We start from the raw sequence: 20,600 nt of genomic DNA, 5'->3' as shown, positions 1-20,600 counted from the left end.
GAGACTATGAGGGTCTGAACAGAGGACGTGGCCACGGGACTAGAGAAGAGGCCAACCTGAGAGGTGTGTGGGTGAGAGGAGCGAGGTGAGGGGGTCATTACCACCCAGGGTTGAGGCAGCTTCCCAGAGGTGGGGGAACTGGAGGACTGAGGTGGCCTGAGATAGGCAGCTCCAACCCAGTCCCTTTCATCCACAGATGGGGACACTTGGTCATGGAGTGGGGAGCCTGGGAAAGGGATTTATAAATTGCTATTCCCTTATAAATGTTTATTTTTAAGAATGTGAATTGCTAAACTGAGATTAGGACCAAGGCCTATTTTCTGTTGAGTGGGAGGTTTGGTGTTCCAGAGTCTTTCTTCTCATCCACTTGATGAGGGGGGCAGGGCAGGCCACTTTCTGGAAATAGTGAGTGGGGCCCGAGGGGGTCCCTAGCCCTGTGGACACAGCCTGGCTTAGTCACAGGGTTCCCAGTTCTCAGAATTTCTTCACCTTTAAGATGAGAGTTAGAAAGTCCAACCATACCCCACCTCCCATGCAGGATCCCTGGGGGCCAGAAAGCCCAAAATGCAAATGCAAGAGATTATTAAAAAGAAATTCTGGAAGAAATGAGGCGGTGGAGGAGAGGGACTTGTCTGCTCTCTGTGGTTCCAAACTCCCTGATTGCCCAGCAGATGGCGCTCCTTCAGAGAAAGCCTCCGAAACGTTGGTCTCGTGTTTTTCTGAAGATTCCAACCCCATCTGGGTTATTTCTAATCTTAGATGGTGCCTTGGTGATTTCACTTAGTACTTCAATTTCTTCCAAAGAGGAACCCCAAATATTCCATGTTTCAATGGTACAAATCTGATCACAATGCTCCTCCACTTAAAATCCTGAATTTGCTCCCAATTTCCCGTATGGATGAAGTCCAAACTCCTTAGCAGGACGTGTAAGGCCATTGTTGACCTGCAGACCTGCACTTCTAGCTCTGTCCCCCAACAAACCAAACTCCTTCCCCCAGGGGGCTTGAGAACCCCTCTATTTCTCCAACAATAACAAAAATAACAATGTAGCCGTTCACCTAATATATGTGAAACATTTTAAGCAGAAATATTTTAGCTCTTAACCTCAAAGTAAGGCCTTGTTTGGCCTGGCTGACAAACAAGGAAATAGACTCAGAGAGGTTAACAGCCTACCCAATATCAATTAGCAGATGACAAACAATTCCGCACACATCTCTTGCTTCAAAACTTGGGGTCTTCTTCCTTCTCTGCCTGGCTGGTCTCCCCTCTTCTTTGAAAGAGCAGTTTTTTATTTTCCGGAACCCTGCCCTAACACCCTCAGTTTGTCTTGGCTCTCTGTAGCCACCATGGGTGAGGCGCCTCTGGGTTTTACTAGCAAAGGCTGACAGCTATCTCATCAGATAGTAACTGCAGATTTAGTTCCCTGACTCTCTCCCCAGACTGCAGCCGCTAGAGGGCAGGAATCAAACACTGAGCCAGGCATGATAGGTGCTCAGGGTTAAACAATGCTTCGCAATAAGCTATGGAATGAAGAAGCTGGAAGGGAACTTTCCTGGGATATAAGTTTAGGAATTTTCTGTGCTCAGTTCATGTCAGGGAGGCTTTCCCAATCTTTCCTTGATCTTCATACTCATTCCTTGGGACCCAAAGTCTCCGTCCTTCCAGGTTTGACACCAGAACCCCTTACCTAGTACAGGGCAACTGATTTTCTTGACTTTCCCCGACTTTCTCAGGTGCTATTTCATTTGAGGCAATATGGTACGGTGGTCACAAGTTTTGGAATCAGACCTGGTTACTTATTAGCTTGTGACCTTGGACGTTATATAACTTCTTCGAACCTTAGTTTTCTCATCTGCAAAATGGGATGATACTACTTACCTCACAGAGTTGATCTGAGGATGGAGCATGTGCTCCACCACCTTGTGTGATGGTATCATCGCTGATCTTGTTTTGAATATTGGGAAATGAAGACGAGAAACGGGCAGGACCTTCCCAGGGTGGACAGCGATGGGAAAGCCTGTGGTGGGGAGGGGAATGAGGTCTGGAGCCAGACCATCCAACTCGATTGAGCCACCTCCATGGCACCATAAGGTACAGACACGAGGTTTGCTACTGACCTTCCCTTATTTCCCTGGCTTCTCAGTGAGGCACCCCCAAAGTCCTCCCAGAATGAACCTCCAAGAAGTGAGTCCTCAGCAGACACCAGCTTCAGCCCTGAGTGGCCTGCACAGGTTCCCGTGGCTAAGCCCCCATTCTCATAACGGGAAGAACATTTGAGGCTGGCTGTACCGCTAAGGTTCCACCATTTTAAAACGCTTCGGTCTCATCCACGATCTGGTGCCATTTTGTGCACATGGAGCCCCTCCCCTCTTCCTGAGGCTTAGGGGGACCCCTATTTGGAAACACCCTTCTCAGGGAGGGCGGTGGGGGCGGTGCATAAATGGAAGTGGAACGGGGATCCGTTCAGACCAGGATGGATTGTGGAACAGCATCCACTAACACGCGGTTCCACCCTCATAGTATCTGCAGCTCCTCCAGCCCCGTTTTCGAGCAGTTACCTCAGAGGGCTGAACTGAAACAGGGATACTCAAGATCAATAGAAAAGGCATCTCTGCAGTCAGCTCACCAGGGGGGCACCCCTGGCCACGTGATGCCTCTAGCTCTGTGGGAAGGCAAGGCTGGACCAGCAGGGGGCGGTGCCCTTCTGAGCCCACGTAAAGAGCAAAGAGCATGTACCAGGGGAAGGGAGAAAAAAACCTATCCTTTAAGGACCCAGGTTCCACTGGTCCGTGAAGGTTCAGCAGAGGAGTCGTTTCCTCTAGGAGGCTCCCCCAGACCCTCAAATGGAGACAGGTGCTCCCTCCTCTGTTCCTGCCTTGTTGGACAGGTTACCTGACACCCTCCACACCGCCCCTACTGTAATGCTTCCTGGATGGGTCTTTTTTCCATATTTGTATCCCTGGTGCTAGCACAGATTGAAAATCTCACCGGGAATCAGAAAGAGGTGCTATGCAAATTAAGAGAAGGTACATTCTTCGAGTTTTTAAATCAGTGAGCAATTCCCTTTCTCCTTTGGGCCGGACAGAAATGAGGTTCAGCTGAATGGACTGAGGCTCGATGGTGGGGAGTAACCTGATGAAGAAGCCAGTTGCTGAATGTGACCTTCTACTAACATACGGGCATCTCAATGCTACGGGAAGGAAGTCACATGGTTTTACTAGGAGCGAGGGGACGGTGGGGGACTGCTGGTTTGAAAGTGGAACCTTCCTCAGAGGGAAGAGCCAGGAACAGGCGGTCACCTGGGGCTGTTTTTAGCCTGAGAATACCAGAGGGACTGTCGTAGGATCCCCTCCACCCATCAAGACACATGTCCACCCCACCCCCGCACCAGGGTGCTAGAGAAGATAGGAATATAGATTTTAATCATTGTGCTGCTGCTGTTAACCAGAGTGCAATTAATCCAGCCTTTGTGGATTTCGATGCCACAGTGTAAATGAGAAGGTTTCACACAGAAACACTCTGGGGCTATTGGTGACAAAAGGGCCAGGCCTCTGGTGGGGAGGGGTAGCAGAAGGAGAAACAGAGTGAGGAGTGGGGAGCAGAGCCTAGGCTGGGAGTCTGCTTCTTCCCCAGCAACACATTCCCACCAAGGACCCTGGAAAGGCAATGGGTCCTTCCAGGCCAAGCCTGCTGACCTGGACCAGTCCACGATCGCCCTTCCAATGCAGCCACCTCTAGCTCTAAGGCCAATTCTTGCTGAGTAGATGGTGTCCAGGGAAGATCCAGGGCAGGCCCACAGTTGACCACCAGATGGGGAAGGGATGTAGACCAAGGGAGAGGAGAGGTATTAGGAACCCCTGCTTATCCTTCTCCATTTTCCATCCTAAGAGACCCTTGAACTAGTTGAGAGCTGGGGAAAGGACAGCAGCAGCTGCCCGTCCTCTGGACCAGAACCGCCCTACCTGCCTACCTGCTGCTCTGGCGATGGGGAGAGGTGGGACTCGCGGAGGGGGAGGTAGCGGAGACTCCTGTGCCTTTCTCTGCATGAGCAGTGAGTGAGGACTCTCCTTAGAGGTCAGCTGAACTCTGACTGGGGCTGGCGGAGTCTTTGAGACGTCTTAGTTTCCTAGGATCAGTAGGGTTAGGAGGCGGAGGGAGGTTACTTAGAGCCCCAGGGACTGGCCCCACTGGCTGCTGACAAGAGCTGGCATCTGGGAAGTAGTCCGAACTGCTTTGACAAGACCATTCCTCTTGTCAAGAGTCGAGTGATCTGGTCCAGGGCAAAGGCGCTGGGCGCGGGGACAGCTAGGAGTCAGAGACCCACAGGGCTTCCACTACATCGCTCAGACCCTGGTTGACACCCCCCACAGCCAGGAGGCAGTTCTTGATAACAATGCTGGAGCAGGCACAGCGGGGTGTGGGCATGGCCGGGAGGGCCTCCCACTTGTTTTTCCCTGGGTGGAACGCCTCTGCCGTCTCCAGGACAGTTGGTTGGTTCCCTGCAAGTGCCAAGGAAATGGGACCTTACAAAGGCGTCCAGCCACCAACCCGTGCCCCACCGTTGTCCCGCCTCCCTCTCTTTCACAGGCAGAAGCTGAGCAACCTCAGCTCCCTCGGCTGGAACAGCCCCTTCCCTACCCTGGGCCAGGTAGCTTTGGTCAAACAGCCACTTTGCCCCTCCTACCTTCTGTCTTTTCATCCTTTCACCAGAAGCTTTCTTTCTCCATCTGCTGCTTTTACCAGAAGTTTCTAGACACTACGGCCTTTTACTAAGCAGTGGCCTGTGTGGTCTAGCTCACATCATGCTCCTTTCACGTGCCCGTGGAGTTGGTCCACACTGAGCAAACTCTGGGTGCCTGGAAGCCCACTGCTCATATATCTCTCCCCTGCTGATGCTGGGGTCCTGCTTTCAAAATACCATGAATCTCTGGGAGGGATAATTCAGCAAACCCTGAACTCAGCGGACTAACATATTTGATCAGATTGCTTTCCTATTCCATGATAGAGCTGGGTATCCAGGGAGAAGAGATGGTCAGAGAAAAGGACCAAGGTCAGTCCCTGCCACACTTTTACCTCCATCATTCCTGACTAAGGCCCCAGGGATCTATGCAAAGCACACCTCTGTGTTACATGGTTATCAGTATGTCCCTGACGTGCTCTAGGTCTCGGTGTGCCCTGTGTAAGAGGACAGAAAGACCACATCTGGGGCCCATATGTGGATATGTGAAGTCCAGGCTAGGAGGAAGAAGTGTCTTGAATTCTTCAGAATAAAGCAATAGGAAGGCAGAATGCAAGGTGCCAGCACCTCCTCCTGCTTGTGCAGAGTGCCAAGGATCCACCAAGCACCAGAACAACAGTACCAGCCTGAAAGCTCATCCTTACCAAGTCCTCCAGCCACTATGACCCTTCCACTCAGAGAGCCAGCCACAAAGTCTGCCCGCCGCTTCTTGAGGAAAAAGGAGCGTTCCATCTTCAGCCATCCCCCTGTAGGCCATAGACGATGGCGGAATACATGTAGAGAGAATTAGATAGATGCTAAACCTTCCCCCTCCCCAAATACACACTGAGTCCCAAATAGCTCTCACCCTGGGCACGTCTGTACTTCATCTACTCTTTGTGCTCAGAACGTACACAACACCTGCTGTTTGAATGACACTCTCCATGACTTCTACCCTCTCCCACGCTGCTGCAGTCCAAGGAACCATAATCCTCTACAACGAACCACCTGTTCTACCTCTGTTCTTACAAGCTTTAAACTGGTGAAGAGCTAGAGGCGGTGAGCATAGGGGTCAGGATCTTTCTGTTTCTCCACTGAGTAAAAGTAGGAAAAAGCCCTCGTTCCCCTGGCCCTGCTTGGATGTTGCGAGAAGAGACAATAGCTGGAAAAGGCTTTGATAAAAACAACCCACCAACCAAAGGGAGCCCTGTATAGATAAAAGAGTTTGATTCAAAGAACAGCCCTGAATGACAGGGGTGTTCAGACTTCCGAAAGGCTCACCCAGCTGGGAGGACAGAGGGGAGGGAGGTAAGGAGGGGGGAGTCAGCCAGAGGGAGGTTGGCAGCCAGGGGCACCCAGCTCACCCTGTTCCATGTCAAACACATCCATCGTCCGTAGGAACTTGGGCTGCCGGTAGAGCCGGCCCTGCCGCAGGCCTCCCAGGCTGTACAAGCGGTCATCTAGGGTCACAAAGCTGGAGAAGGCCCGCTTACAGGGAATGTTGGGGAACTTGGTCCAGGAGCGAGTCTCAATATCAAAGACCTCGAAGGCGTTGATCGCATACTTGGACTGTCGTCCCCCTGGAGAGCAGAGCAGGGTGGGTGTTGGACAGAAGGGTAAATCCCTGAGAACAGGGGCAGTGTGCCTACCCTCTAGTGCCAAGGAGATGTGCAACACACAGGCACCGCTTCCCATAGGAAGTGACCCAAGGGAAGGAGAGAGGAACTATCCTTACCCAGCACATAGATCTTGGAACCTCGGAGGAAGGAGGTGGCAGCATATCTCGGGGTGGGCATAGGTGCAAGCGACACCCACATGTCCTTGAGCATGTCATAGTGTTGAAGGTGGTTGTGTGGACGGAGGTCCAGGCCCATCCCGCCTGCTGCATATACTCGGTAATCTAAGGAGAAAGGCCACATGCAACCCCTGCTCAGCTCACAGACACCGTGAGACAGACCCATCAGTACTCATCGCCTACCATGGCCAGGCTAATAGCCCCTTGAACACCAGTGGCTGGGTTCTCAACCACCGCTCTGCCAGCGTGAGCCATGTATGTGTCAGTGGGGCGGACGGCACCATTTAAAAGTCCTTGCTGTAGCTGAGCCTGGGTCTTCTTGAAGCCATGTCAGGCCTGCATGCCTTAGCCTTCCTTGGTGTCCAGCCCTTGGCTAAGTCTGAAAACTAAGCGTTGCACAGGGGTAAACTGCAGTGGAGTCTAGACCTGGGCAACCCTTCGCAGGCCTTGTCTCCTCCATTCTCCTCCTTCCTGGACAGCTAGAGGGGATGCAAAAGAGGAGAGGTAGTCCTCTGATACCCTCCAGTAGTGGCCTGGTCCAGCTGCTCCCAGATTGGAACTCTCTAGACCTAGCAGAAGCCTTTGAAAATGAGGTCAGTCCAGCTGTCACTGGCCTTGTGGGACACTGTACTGCTGCTGGTTCTTTCTTTTACTGCCATCCCTAGGAGAGAATGCCAACCTCCTTCATACGCTGGGAAGCTTGTGTGCTCCAGGAGGCACCCTGCACTAAGTGAGATAGGGCTCGGGTAAATAAGGGTGAGGCTTAGAGGAGAGGAAACTAGTCCCTTTAAGAAATCCTGCCCAGGCAGTGAGCTGAGCACTCTGAGAAGAGAAGGGTCCTCCTCATGCTCTACTGCTTCTGGCTGTTGGTGGCTTTGCAAAGCATCCATGTTTCCCTGGGCCTCACCCCAGTACCACCTGTAGCCTCTCAAGGACACAGCCTCCTGCTGCCCCCCCCACCCCCCCACACACACACGGCCCTCTTTTTTCAAGGAACCTACTCCTGCCTCCCAGTAGCCAGTCCTCACCACTTCTGGCTCTAAGAGGCCTTTGTTCTTCAAGAGTATTTCAGGGATGAGTACTATTTCCTTTTTTCCAATCTTACTGAAAAAAGAAAAAAAAAAAAATCCCAACCCGAGCTTGAGGCTGTGAGAGGAGACCTGCTAATGAATTTACCTTACACAAGCTCCACCCCTCCCATCCCAGGCACGGGAAACGCGCCTCCAGTTGGGGATCCTCTAGTTCTCTCCACTCATCCTTTCTGATTCCCTGAACCACAAAGCTGGGCTGAGAACACCAGCTCAATGCTTCCCATGGCACCTGCATCACTTTAGTCACGATATGTTACTGAAATAATCTTTGTCTGTTTCTTCCAATACATTGTTAGATCCTTGAGAATTTGTTGATCTGTGGCCCCAGCGTCTGGTACAATGCCTGATATGCAGGCATATAAATGCTTATTAAACTAATCGATGAACCCATTCGAGGCTATAGTTAAGAGCATAGACTAGATCATCACTTACTATGTAACCCTGGGCAAGTTATTTAACCTCTCTGGGCCTCCCATTGTTTTTCTCTAAAATGAGGATAATAATCGCACTTAACTCATCAGACAGACTTTGAGGATCAAAGGGGTTAATATATATAAAACACCTATGGCAAAGACTCAATAAATGTTAGTTCTTAATCTTTTAGCATCATTTATTAAGGTCTGAGGATAAAGGAGTACTCTTTCCCTCTCTAAGTCCCCAGGGGCCTCCATGCCATCCATCCATCCATCTTTCTTATTGGGAGTTTGTGGAGGCCTCGCTGGCCATTCTGCCCTGAGGGATTCTGGGCTAGAGTTTTCTTTCTGATCACTTTCATTCGTCACACCAGGGTTTCTGAGGGCAGAGACCAGATTTTCTGCCTTTTTCCTTCCTCCCTGGGACCTAGAGACCTGTGCCAAGGGTTGTGCTCAGGAGATACTGGTTCCTGCTCTACAGTAGACCCAGCAGGCAGATGGGTGGTTTTGCAAGAGAGGGTGGGAAGGTTGCACTCAGCCTTTCTGAATTTGAGAGTCTCCTAATTCCTGTTGGACCATGTCCCATAAAACCCTTTGTGTTTCAGCAAAAACAATCTTTCAGGGCCCCCTCTATGTTTGGGCTGTTCCAGGCTAGAAGAAAAGGAAAGTAGGGTCTTGGGGAAAGTGAAATGAGAATCAAAACCGCGCGGTTAGCACTGGCATGCACTGAGAACTCAGTGAACCTGGGCAAGATGCTGTAGGAGCACAACCCTCGGGAACATTCTGGTCTCCACTCATCAGTATCTTGAAGATTAGGAGGCAGAAGAGGAGGTTAGAGGTGGGGAGAGGGCCCTGGAATCAGGTCCCAAAGCCTCTCAGTGGGGCCTGGTGATGGGACAAGGTGAGTGAATAGTTCCAGGACCCCAGATATGTGTCTGGAGGTGGTCCCACGAGCAAAGCAGATTTCAGGGGACGGGGTGTTGTGGGTGGGAGGCTCCATCATTCTACTCAACGAGGGAGTCGGCAGAGCCATTGCTCTAAACCTCTGCTCTCCCCTCTGGTCCAGCCTGCCCACTTTGGGAGCAGCCTGGTGGAGTGGAGCTTTGGCATCACATGGAATTACTAAACACTTCATTTGCTGAATCTCAGTTTTCTTTTCTGTAAAATAAGGTCTCTAGTTTTAGTGTCTACTGTAAGGATCAAATGGGATCAGGAATGTGACGGTGGACCCCCAGCTCAGCTCTGGCTCCCATCCCTTCTCCCGTGCCCCTCCGCCCTCCTTTCTCTCTGCCTGCCCTCAGGCCTGGCCCCGCTCACCTTTGGCAGTGACAGAAATGCCCATGGCGGCCTCGCGCAGCACGCTCCTCTTCTTCCACTTGCCCTCATCGATGTTGTACATCTCCACGACCTTCATGGGCAGCTGATTGGTGCCCACACCCCCGATCACCATGATCCTCTTCCCCAGGGAGATAACAGCCACCCCAGCCCTGGCTGTGGGCAGGGGGGGCAGGGCGGTCCACTGGTCGGCCTCAGGGGAGTAGACCTCAAAGCAATCCATGGGAACGCCATTGTCGTCACATCCCCCGATGGCATAGACCTGCCCCCCGGTCTCCAGTAGGGAGCAGTAGACCCGGCGGCTTGGTAGTGGCGCCAGGCGCTTCCACTGGAAGTCCTTGACGTTGGGCACCTCCATGGCAGCCCCCAGAGCCCCGCCCGCCGCGCCCCAGCGCACGCGGAGTGCTAGGGCGCGGGTGGAGGTGCGAGCCCTGGGGTAGGGGGGAAGGCGCCCGCTACTCCAAGCTCCCCTTTGCTGCTTCCATCTCACTCCTGTGCACCGGCTCCCGCCGGATCCCAGCCAGGGCCCCGACGCCGGCCAGCGCTTCACGGTCCCTCAAGACTCAGCGGTCCCGCGGTGTCCACGCCAGGCCCTGCGGGAGGAACGCGGCAAATCAGGGGTGGTCGAGCCACGCACCCCGGCCTCCTGGCGCTAGCAGTAGGACGGGCTCTCAGCCCCTCGCTAACTTTAAAGGGAGGACCCGGCGGCCGAGGGCACCACCCCGCGGCGACATCACGCCCTGTACCGCTTTGTCCCTCACCCCTCCCCGCCCGCTGGTCGGAAACCTGCGGGGGCGCAGGGGGCGGGGGCTTTCTAGCTGCCTCGCGGCTAAGCAAAGAGTTAACACCTTTCGGCGCCCACATCTCCCACCACCCCGATCCCCTCCTCGCAGTCCCCCGCCCCCGCCCCCGCACCACTTACCCGGCCAGGCGGAGCAGCGCCGCGCGAGCCGCGGACAGCGCATCACCCGTGAGCCTGGAGCCCCCGCCCGGCGGCGTAGGGAGCTGGGGATAGGCGCTCTGTCCTTACACAGTCCGCACACTGCTGTCAGACATGCAGAGGAGGAGAATAAATGAACAGCAGGAAGGAGAATTGGGGCCGCCGCGGGGGAGGAGGCCAGCGAGCCCGCTCCCCGCATCCCCACCGGCAGCCGCCGCCACACCTGTGCAGGAATCCGCGTGCGCCCCGCGGCGAAGCGGGGTGACCTCTTTACATAAGCCCTGGCAGCGCCCGCGGGGGAGGGAAGGGGCCCGAAGAAGATGCTCACCTTGCCTACAGGGTCACTAGAGCCAAGTACCCAGATGACGGATAGGAACCAGACTCTCTCCAGTGTGGGGGTGGGCGGTTTGTGAGTGTTTGTTTTGGATGAGGAGGCGGAGAGTCCAATTACCCAGTTTATCTACAGTACACAGATCCAATTCGTGACAGGCTGGCTCCCTAGTCAGCTTTGCTTTGGGGAGCTACTATCAAATGGTTTAACTTAATATGAACAAGTGATGTGGGCGTGACCCACGCAGACCTGACACAGGTGCACCCAAACAACGTATACAACGACCTGCACACATGCGTAGCTTACATATGCCCCCCACCCCCCCAGAGAAACTGACAAATGCACGGATAAGCCGACACACCAACCTAGACAGACACGCAGGCTGTCTCACCCTCCCCACTTCTTCACACACCTTGAGAAGGGGAAACCCGTTTACACAATCTTGGCCCTCAGGAGCACCAACCCACAGGGCTTGCCAAATCATTCTTTGAAGCCACTCTCTGATAGCCTTTTCAGAACAGTAGTCCCCAGTAACTAATCTAGCTGCCCTTGACACCAATGGTCACCTGTTTTGTTGGGACTGCAAGGCCTATGGGGTGCTCCTCCTACTTGAAGATAGCCAAATCTTGAAACACTCAGGCTTGGGAGTCTGACAGAGCTGGGTTTGAATTCTGACTCTGAAATTGTTTAAGGACTCAGCCTCAGTTTCTTTCTGTTGTTTTAATTAACCTTTTATTTTCAGATAAACTGTAGATTCACAGGCAGTTATAAGAACACCCTTTACTCAGTTTCCCTCAAGGGTAACATCTTGCAAAACTTATGGTACGATAATATCACTCCCAGGATATGAAAATGGATGAGGGAAGATACCGGACAGTTCCATCACTGCAAGGATTCTGCATGTCGCCCTTTATACCGGCACCTACTTCTCTCCCATTTCTTTCTCCCCAACTCCTGGCAACCACTAATCTGTTCTCCATTTCCATAATTTTGTCATTTCAAGAATGTTATATAAATAGAATTATACAGTATGCAACTTTTTGAGGTTGGCTTTTCTTCCCCCAGCATAATTCTGTGGAGATTCATTCAAGTTGTTGCCTGTACCAATCGTTCATTCTTTTTTATTTCTGAGTAGCATTCCATGGTATGGATACGGCCTTATAGATTTTTGTGAAGATTAAATGAAACAATATTTGTAAAATGTTCGGTTCAGCTTCTGAGACGTAGCAAGGGCCTGGTACATCACTATTAATGTCATTACTGCAACTACCGTCAACAAAACCAAGAAAAAGGAAACTGAGAACAAGCACAAACGTTTTGCTCCCTACTTACAAATGACTTCCTGTGAGAAACAGAAGTCCTAATTCACAGTGGGCCCACCTTAATATCTCAAGTCCTTGTCTTAGAGATACCATTATTTTCTAGTTTGAATTCTCTCTACTTATAGAGTAAGCACCTATGGAACCTTCACAGTGGTTTTCTGTTTTCTCTATTCGGTAAGAACTCACAAATTCCAAAAGAATGTGGTCTGAATTAATGAAGTCTCACGGGAACACCAAATATTTCCTCTTTCCCTAGGTATCACAATATGCCCAGAGGAATAGGGAACAAACCCTTAACCCTCAACTTGAACTGTGTTCACAAAATTAGGAAGATTGACATCCATAGACTTTCCTCAAAGAGGCGTGTTGTGGTCCATCTTCAGCCTCTTTTGCCCACTGAGCCTCCTACCAAAGCAATGAGGCAAGGTTTCTTGTGCACCCGCCCCTCCGCTGGGGCGGCTCTGTAAGCAGGTGTAGAGTTCCATGCTACTTTACATTTGCATAGCTTGTTGAGTTAAACTAAGCCGTTGTGCATCCATTTTCTCATCATCTTAAAACAATCCTGGAAAGGTCGCCAGAGCAGGTATCTACTTTTTATAGATGAGGAACCTGAGACTTAGTGAAATGAAGTAACTGACTTATCATGCAAGCCGCTCAGGGTGGGTCTAGTTTGTGACTTCCATGTTCAATGCTCTTTCACTTTATCGCAGTTAAATCCCAAACGAAGGAATTGTTCGTTATGAAGGACATCAAGCTTTTCCACCCTCACCTGGCTACTGGCCTGTAATTTGTCCAATTACAATGAGGGAAGGAGCCCAGACCCCCAAAATGTTCCCATTGCCATACTGGCTATGCCAGGCAGCATAGCCGGGAAAGGACTGGAGTCCAGTCCCAGAATAGGCCGCTTACCTAATACTCACATCCTGCAAGTGCCACCCTCCACGAGGACCATGAGATCTAGGGATTCAGACCCTTGGAAAAGTACTAAGAACAGGATGGCTTCTAGGCCATGGCCTAGTTGCTTCTTTTGGAAGTCCTGGCTTCTCTCCATCCCCCTACTCCTTCCCCCACGGCTCTTCCTCCCAGCCAGGTGACATCCTTTAGTTCTTACATTGAGTAAGCATTGAGGAAGCTTGTAACCTAGCAACCACCACTTAAGATTCTCTGAGTCACCTGCAGTTTCCATGCCTGGGCTTCCTGCAACAAGCTGGGGCTTTAAGGAATGCCAAGCTGAGGCTGGGATCCAGTAACCGCCGACACCCCACTCCCCATTCAAGTGTGTAACTACTTTCCCTGTGAGGAATTTCTTCCTCACGTCAAGTCTAAATCCTCTTGCTCTAAGACCTTGTTTTGCATCAGGCCTGGATTTCTCTTTCTTAAAAAGTGTTTGACTTCTTGCCTTGTTTACAGGGTGGCATTGGGAGGGTTGGGAAATGGGGAAGGAAAGTTTATAAAAATCTCTAAAGATTAAGCCGTTGGTACTTTGGAGTCTTTATTTTTGTGATGTTGATGCATCAATCAAACTTGTTGAGGGGTGCTCAGCCCTAGAAAAAGTCACTCAGTATTTTATTAAAAAGTTGCATCTGGGGTTTATTCAGGTCTAATCGACATGCAGTAAAATGCACACTTTGACTCAGTATCGATTGAGTTTATTGGCTATTCAGCAGGCACCTGACTTCACCGAACTCTGGTAGGTTATGAAGAAGTCGGGTGTTAGGGTGGGAGGGCAGCTTCTTCCCAGTAAACCAGGCAGAGTCCCACCATGGCAGACCATGGACGGAGTCACCGTGTGTAGGGTTTCAAGGGACTGGCGGAATCCCAAGCATAGGGCACATTTGGGGGAAGGGGAGTTTCGCTCCTGTGGCAGCTCCTTCTCCCTTCACAGAAATACTAAACTACCCTCTTGTCATTGGGCGCCGCCGGAACGCCCTCTGTGCTCCTATGCTGGCTGGAGGGACCCACCTGGAGCCCCCCGAGGCTGAGATCCCCTTCTCTCTGTAGTTCTCTTTCTGCAACGCCCCACAGATCATGTGGGAACAGGGAAGCATGTGGACTCTGGAATTGGACTAAATCCTGGCTCGGCTACTCTCTTGCTGTGTGACTGAATGTCACTGTCTCCCTAAATCTCAGTTTCTCGTCTGTGAAGAAAGGAAGAAGGAAATCTACTTTCTGGAGTTGTGGAAGGATGAGATGCCGGGCGTAGTTCTTGGGCAGGTACTAGGTACCCTATCAAGGTCTTCTCTCTCCCATGGTGATGGCCAGTTTCCATACCTCCGAGTGTGTGTGATCGGGCCAGTGCACCTGACCAGCAGACACCAACCTCACAAGGTAGGCACCTTACTAGGGCCCACACCCTCCTGATGCCAGTTATTTTGGGGCCTCTGTGTTGAACAGGATATCTTTCCTCCTAGAGAACAGAAACCTTTACCTCTGTGGCCTAATGTCATTCTAATCTGGAGAACAGCTGGTGACCTTCCCTTAGATAATCACCTCCTTATTCCACATCCGGAAGCTATATTCCGGAGGTGGGCAGCGAGGATGGCTCACCCAGTTAGGGCTCAGGCTGCCCGCAGACCAAGGAAGAAGAAATTCCTCCCCCCATGGGAGAGCCTCACTGGGGCCTCCTCCCATCCAGCCCTGACCTCGGCCCAGAGGAGGGATTTAGGGCTCAAGTGGACTTGATTGGAGATGATGTGACGCAGGTGCCAGCAGTCAGAACCATAATCTACATCTGTTCACATGGCACCCTGGGGTGGCCATCTGGGGTTCTGCAGAATTCAGACAGTAGGGCTCCCCCTTCTGACCATGTGGCTTTAAGTAGAGTTGAGTTAGCTACCTTCCTTCAATTACCCACCCTGTTCTCTTTTCCTCCTTTCCTCTAGAGCCTAGCTTATGTCTGGAGCCAAGAGGGACTCAATGGGTACCAGTTAAGGAATGCATCTGTCCACTTGTGAGCAACTTCTTGCCTATTTAGGCAAAAACGGGACATTGGAAAGTACATTTCAGGCATGGGATGGTGGAGTGAGGGGAAGGGCTCATCTTGCTTTTCAGACTCAGGAGTTGCACAATTTAGGGAAGAAAGAATGGGGAAGCCACACTCCTCTGCTGTTGAATGCATAAGACAATCATGACAGAAGGAAGGGAAACCTTCTCTAAAAGATCCTATGTTTATTGAGGAAGTTGTAAAAGGAAATGGGTTTATATTAAAGCCTGAGGATCTGGGTTATAAACGAGGAAGAATTTCCTGCCTAGGAGCATCAGAAAATTCAAACACCCATATGAGGTGAGGTGAGCTGAGAGGCTGGGGTGTCACCTCCCCTGGGAGATACCAGAAATAGAAAAGACACAGGACTGAGAGTCAGGAGACCTCTGTTCCAGCCCACATTTTGTCCTAACTGGGCTTTGCACCTCCAGGCAAGTCATATCCATTCTGTGCCTGTGAAATTGGAAGGGAGGAAGAGGAAGAAGACAGCAGTTTGAGGTCTCTCCCAGCTGGAGTATTCTTTCCTTCTAAGGGCATACAGAGCAGGAAGCCCTAGAGAAAGAATCATTTAGCTATAGTGACAAAGCAACAGATTCTACAACAGACATGCTCACATTTTTCTGGGTAGTGCATATGCACAGAAGTCTGCCCCCACCGGCTCTCATAGGCACTGCCAGCTACCCAAGGTCCAGTCACTGGGGTCCCGCCCCTGGAGGTGTTGCTGCTACCCCTCTCATTCCCTTGAGTTAGCCCAGGACAAGGGGCCTTGTGACAGCTGCAGCTGTTGCTATTGGTCTGGCTCCTTGTAGACCTTGGGCACTCACCTGGAAGCCTAATCACGCTTCCTGTTGGGGCCTGACATTTCTGGGGTCCCTGTTGCTTTCCCACAGGCTGCCAGGACAGGAGGCTCCCAATTCTGGCTCTTCTTCTAAAAGCAAAAATGTCCCAGGTCCATTTGTCCCAGGTCACCAGGCTGGGCACAGGGCCTCTGTGGGGGCTAATCCTCCACCCCCTCTAATGGAGAGGATAGCAGAGACTTTGTGGGGACCTGCGCAGCTCTGCAGAAGAGCAGAGGCCACAGGCCAGGGAAGGCAGCAGTGGATCACTCAAACACAGTTCTTTAAATGCCCACTAGTAAGTTAATATTGCCATTTCCAGATCCAGCAGCATCCTCCATTCTTCTTAATTAAAAAGAGCTCCATGTCCTGGCAGAGCTGAGAGAGGGCTCTGAATGATTTACACGCTGGCCCGCCGCTCCGGCTGGGAAATCCGCAGCAAAGATTGATTGGCAGATGGGCCTGCCTGCCTCTCATGGATGGTGTGTGCCTGCCCTGGGGAAGAGGAAGAGGTAGGGGGGGAGTTTGGCTCTCCTGCTGGCAGACTCCGTGTGTGGGGTGTAGGGGGAGGAGCCCTGGACCCACAGCCCAATCCCACAGAGCTCTGCAGGCCCAGTGGTAAGGCCTTTCTTAAACAAAAGGCTGAACAAAGGCTCTCCTGCTCACCTCCTGCTGGAGTCCCTCATCCTAGCAAAACTATTTTATTTGGAGGACAAAAGCTCGAGTTGTGATGCTGTCATCTCATCCCAGCCCAGGAAAGGGGCCACTCCCTATAGATTCCCCTTATTTCCAGGTGGATATTGCTCACCTGATAACATTTACTAGGCTTCTATTTGATCATCATGGCTTACTTAGGGGGAGGATTTCTCATGGCCCAAATCTCCTTTCTTGCCTTTCTGCTGGCACCCAGTATTGTCTGAACCTGATGTCAAGTGGGATCATAGGCTCTGGGCCCTTTTATGGAGCAAGGAAGGGAATGACGGCGGCTCACAAGTTGGGCTGAGATGATTCTCAGCCTGGGGCCTCTAGAAAACTGAGAAGTGAGAGAAGTCACCCTGAGAGGTCCTAGCCTTCTTCTGCCTCTCCCTTCTTGCCAGACCTTGGGGCAGCTCCTAAGGGAGCAGCCTCATCCTTCACCCTGTGCCTCTGCTCACCTCCAGAGCCCACGTTTCTCCATGGGTGCCTGTCCACCGTGGTCGGGACCTCTACAGAGGTATGGAGTGGCTTTCGCTCTGGCACTGTCTCTCCTCACCTCTTCCCTTTCTCCTCTGGTGCTTCTTCACATCACACATGCGCGCGCACACACGCGCACACACGCACGCACACACACATCCACACATACATACAGAGACTCATGCATGCACACTTACAAACACATGCACACACGTGCACACGCACATGCCCTCCTCCTCAGAGGTTCTAGAGAAGGGACCAGGCAGAGGCACATTAAAAAGGAGGGGTTAGGGACTGCAAAGCAGGCATCATCCAGCGCCCTGCTTTAACTCTTGCCTCGCATTGGAGATCGGCAATCTGCCACAGCAGCTAGGTTGCCATCTGGTGTGGTGACCTGGGTTCTTTCTCTGCTAGAGAAAGAGAAGGGGGGAGGCGTGATGGGCTGGCTGCAAGTGGGCTGTGTGTGTGCTTAAGAATAAATGTAAGAGAGCCCAGAAAGGGGAGAAACAGGCCAAGCACTAGGTGAATCGGAGGGCCTACCTCATTGGCACGCACCCCACCCAGCGCAGGCAGGTATGCACTAGGGAAGTCTGGGAGCCCCGGGGAACCTGCCGTGCTTTGCCAGTTGAGAGAGAAGCAGGGCACTCTCCCCTTGAGCACTCTCTCCTAGCCTGTCACCAGGAGAATGTGGCTACCTGCTTAGCGCCCAAGAGCTATCAGCCTTTCCCTGGACATCACTAGGCAAGAAGTAGAATGACACCTCTATTCACACCCTAGCCTCATTCATGCACTTCAGCGGAAACACCAGGGATCCTGTGTGTCCTTCTGTCCTGAGCAATCCTCGCCCAGAAAGGGCTATTCACTTCCTTGGATGTCATCCCTCCTTTGTGGTCCCAGCCTCAGGAGTTATGTTCTGAGAGGTTCCTTGGTTCAGACATCCCCAAATCACAGGTGAAGGCCTCTTGCAATACCCTAGGGCAGGGGTTGGCAAAGGATGACTCGGGGCCAAATCCATCCAGTCGCCTGTTTGTGTACAGCCTGTCATCTAAGAACAGTTTTCACATTTTAAAATGATTAGGGAAAAAATCCAAAAAAATATATATATATGTATATATATAATGGGATTCATGAAAATGATATAAAATTCACATTTCAGTGTCTATAAATAAAGTTATATTGGAGCACAGCCATGCTCATTCATTTACGTGGTGTCTGTGGCTGCTTTCCCGTTACGGCGGTGGAGTGGAGTAGTTGCAACAGAGAGTGTATGGCCCTCAAAGCATAAAATATTTATTATCTGGCCCTTTACAGAAAATGTTTGTCCCCCCCCCCGCCCTCCCCGCAGCTTAGGCTGTTTTAAGGTGAAGAGGGATATCATCTTTTTCTTGACAACCTGCTTTTCCCTTATCTTGACATGTTAGGCTGGCATAGCAATAGCTTGTGACAATGGAAGGAAAGTAACATTTGTTGGGCATCTACTGTATACCAGGCACATTTTCTGTTTATACATAGTCTTTACGGCAATCTTGAGAGGAACAAGCACCAATAGCTGCTTACACTGAGGCATAGAGGCTCAGATTGACTAGGAATCTTGCTCAAACTCTTATAGCTCATCAGAAGAGGATTCTGGAGTCAAACTCAGGTCTACCTGATGCCAAAGCCCATATCCTCATCCTCTCCAGGCCACCAAGCTTCTCAGATGACCTTCTGAAGCCCAGAGGGGACCCACCCAAATGGCCGAGGGTTCGGGCATGCCCTTGAACAGATAGGAGAACTGAGACTCAGACTTCAGGGACCCAGACTCCACCTCAGGCTCAGAGCCTGGTTTTTGGGTGCGGGGAGTGTGGGCCACTGGCAGCAAGTCAACAACATGACAATTGTGACAACCCCACATCAGCACCACTACCCTCCTCCTGCCTGCTTCCTCATCTCTTGCTATCTATTTTCATCACTTATTAGCTTTCCTTCGGGAAGATTCAATTTGCATTTAAATAGGATAACTCCGGAATGGCTCTGATATAACATTAAGGTGCTAATTACAAATTCATTCCTCTTTAAATATTAAGGCACTTCAGTTCGTCTCAGGGGTGATGGAAAGCAGCAGGAATGCTTGGTATTTATGAGTAATGAATATTGAGCTGTTTACTGCAAAGCTTTTACAACTTCCCACCAGCAGAGGGCAGAGAGGAGGTGTTCGCAAGAGCCATGGCGGAGTGGGGGGTGGGGGGTGTGTCTTGGGAGCCTAAAATCAATGAAAAATAAATGTCCAACAACAATAATCCTTGAAAAAAGTCAGAAGCCAGCCAGTGTGGGGCACAGGGGTACCCTCAGATTGCCAGTTCCCCAAGTTGCTTATAAGTGTCTCAGGGCAGGGTCAATGCCTCTTTTAGTCAACACTCTTTCCCATCACCAAGCCTAATGCCTGGCCATGCAGTGGGGGCTCCAGAAATATCTGTTGAATGCATGAGTCAGTCAAACAATTATGGGAGAGAACATTTATTCAACTACAACTATGAATCAGGTGTTGCCCTAAATGATTTTCTTAGGTCTTTGTTAAATGATTTATTCCTATGCGTTGCCCCCAGAGCTTTGCAGATGATACACTAATTCTTCTTTATCTTGAAGAACTGTGCTTTGTATTTTACAAACTGATTTATTATTCCTACTTCACAAGTGAGAAAACAAACCAGAACAGGTGAAGAGATTAGCACCTTGTTCAACTGGAAGCTCAGCTAGGACCAGAACCCTGGTCTCGGGACTCCCAGCCTGGGTTTCTTTAAAATGTCACATACACACCCCTCCTAGTGCTGAGCTGGTTACTCCAGTATTCACAGTGTCACAACCCAAGGTTTGCCTTTGTCCTCAAGTTGATGGGAGCCAAGAAGAATGGAAGACCAAAGTCTAGCCCAGCCTCTCGAGCAGGCTCCATGCCTGGCCTCCAGTCACCCTGCTCTAGCACTGATACCCAGGAGGCCTCTCGTTTCCTGCCGCCACGCTTTGGCTTGGTGCTCTCTGCAGCATGCACTCCTCCCTGCTGGCTGAAATCGGATTCATCCTTCAGCCTCGGCATCCTCCAGGAGCCTAGTGCTGTCCCTGCAGGTAAAAGCAACCTTTCCCATATTTCTATAGAACTATATTTGTACCTGTGTTAGCACTCAGGACTGCCTTGCATGATAATAACCACCACTGATATTTAGAGCACTATGCCAGATTCTTCACATATTTTATATAATTTGAACTTCATGCAAATTTAATTATAGTAATAATAGTTAAAGAGGAATTGTGTGTGTGTATAATTTCACCCATATAGTAGGCACTATTATTATCTCCGTTTTGCAGATGAGGAGACTGAGACTTAGGGAGGTTGAGTGATCTGCCCAAGGTCACATGGCCAAAATAGGCTGTCAAATCCAGCCTGATTGACTCCAGAGTCTGCATACCCATTTGTGTAGATGTCGTCTTTCTTTTCAAATGGTATGCATTTTTAAGACAGGAATTGCATTGTGTGTCATTCTTGCAACCCCTTCAGAGCCAAGCACAGCAACTTGTACATAGTTAAGATTTAACAAGTTGATCTGAATTCACACCAGAAGCCAGAAGTTGTCTCGGGGTGATGGCTGTGTGTTGGTCAGTCTGTCTGTGCCTGAGACAGTGATCTTGAAGT

At 50.9% G+C, this 20,600-nt stretch overlaps 1 protein-coding gene across 6 annotated transcripts; it reads right to left on the bottom strand.

The window, feature by feature from the left end:
- Nucleotides 1–3,405: 3,405 nt before the first annotated feature.
- Nucleotides 3,406–13,070, bottom strand: KLHDC8A (kelch domain containing 8A). 6 transcript variants are annotated; one of them, XM_039881783.1, is made up of 7 exons: nt 12,854–13,064; nt 10,274–10,396; nt 9,334–9,944; nt 6,453–6,617; nt 6,082–6,297; nt 5,383–5,484; nt 3,406–4,499 (listed from the first exon to the last, which is right to left on the bottom strand). In XM_039881783.1, the coding sequence occupies exons 3-7, from the start codon at nt 9,707–9,709 to the stop codon at nt 4,306–4,308; spliced, it is 1,053 nt and encodes a 350-aa protein (XP_039737717.1). In that variant the 5' UTR covers nt 9,710–9,944; nt 10,274–10,396; nt 12,854–13,064; the 3' UTR covers nt 3,406–4,305. The 6 variants fall into 6 exon arrangements, with proteins under 6 accessions (XP_039737717.1, XP_039737711.1, XP_039737713.1 ...); XM_039881777.1 differs by lacking the exon at nt 3,406–4,499 and having other exon boundaries at nt 4,561–5,484; nt 12,854–13,070; XM_039881779.1 differs by lacking the exons at nt 3,406–4,499; nt 12,854–13,064 and adding an exon at nt 10,620–10,888 and having other exon boundaries at nt 4,561–5,484.
- Nucleotides 13,071–20,600: the final 7,530 nt, after the last annotated feature.

The sequence above is a fragment of the Pteropus medius genome, unplaced genomic scaffold (assembly GCF_902729225.1).
Source record: "Pteropus medius unplaced genomic scaffold, Ma_sr-lr_union100, whole genome shotgun sequence".
Lineage (NCBI taxonomy): Eukaryota > Metazoa > Chordata > Mammalia > Chiroptera > Pteropodidae > Pteropus > Pteropus medius.
Note: the sequence above shows the minus strand (reverse complement) of the source record. Positions and strands in the feature narration are given on the sequence as shown.

Bases quoted from the DNA above. Each gene is read 5' to 3' on its own strand.
- KLHDC8A (XM_039881777.1), bottom strand. From the start codon at position 9,709: ATGGAGGTGCCCAACGTCAAGGACTTCCAGTGGAAGCGCCTGGCGCCA. The intron at 6,618-9,333 runs GTGAGCGGGGCC...CTTTCTCCTTAG, and splicing joins CATTTCTGTCACTGCCAAAG to ATTACCGAGTATATGCAGCA. The intron at 5,485-6,081 runs GTGAGCTGGGTG...TATGGCCTACAG, and splicing joins TGTGTTTGACATGGAACAGG to GGGGATGGCTGAAGATGGAA.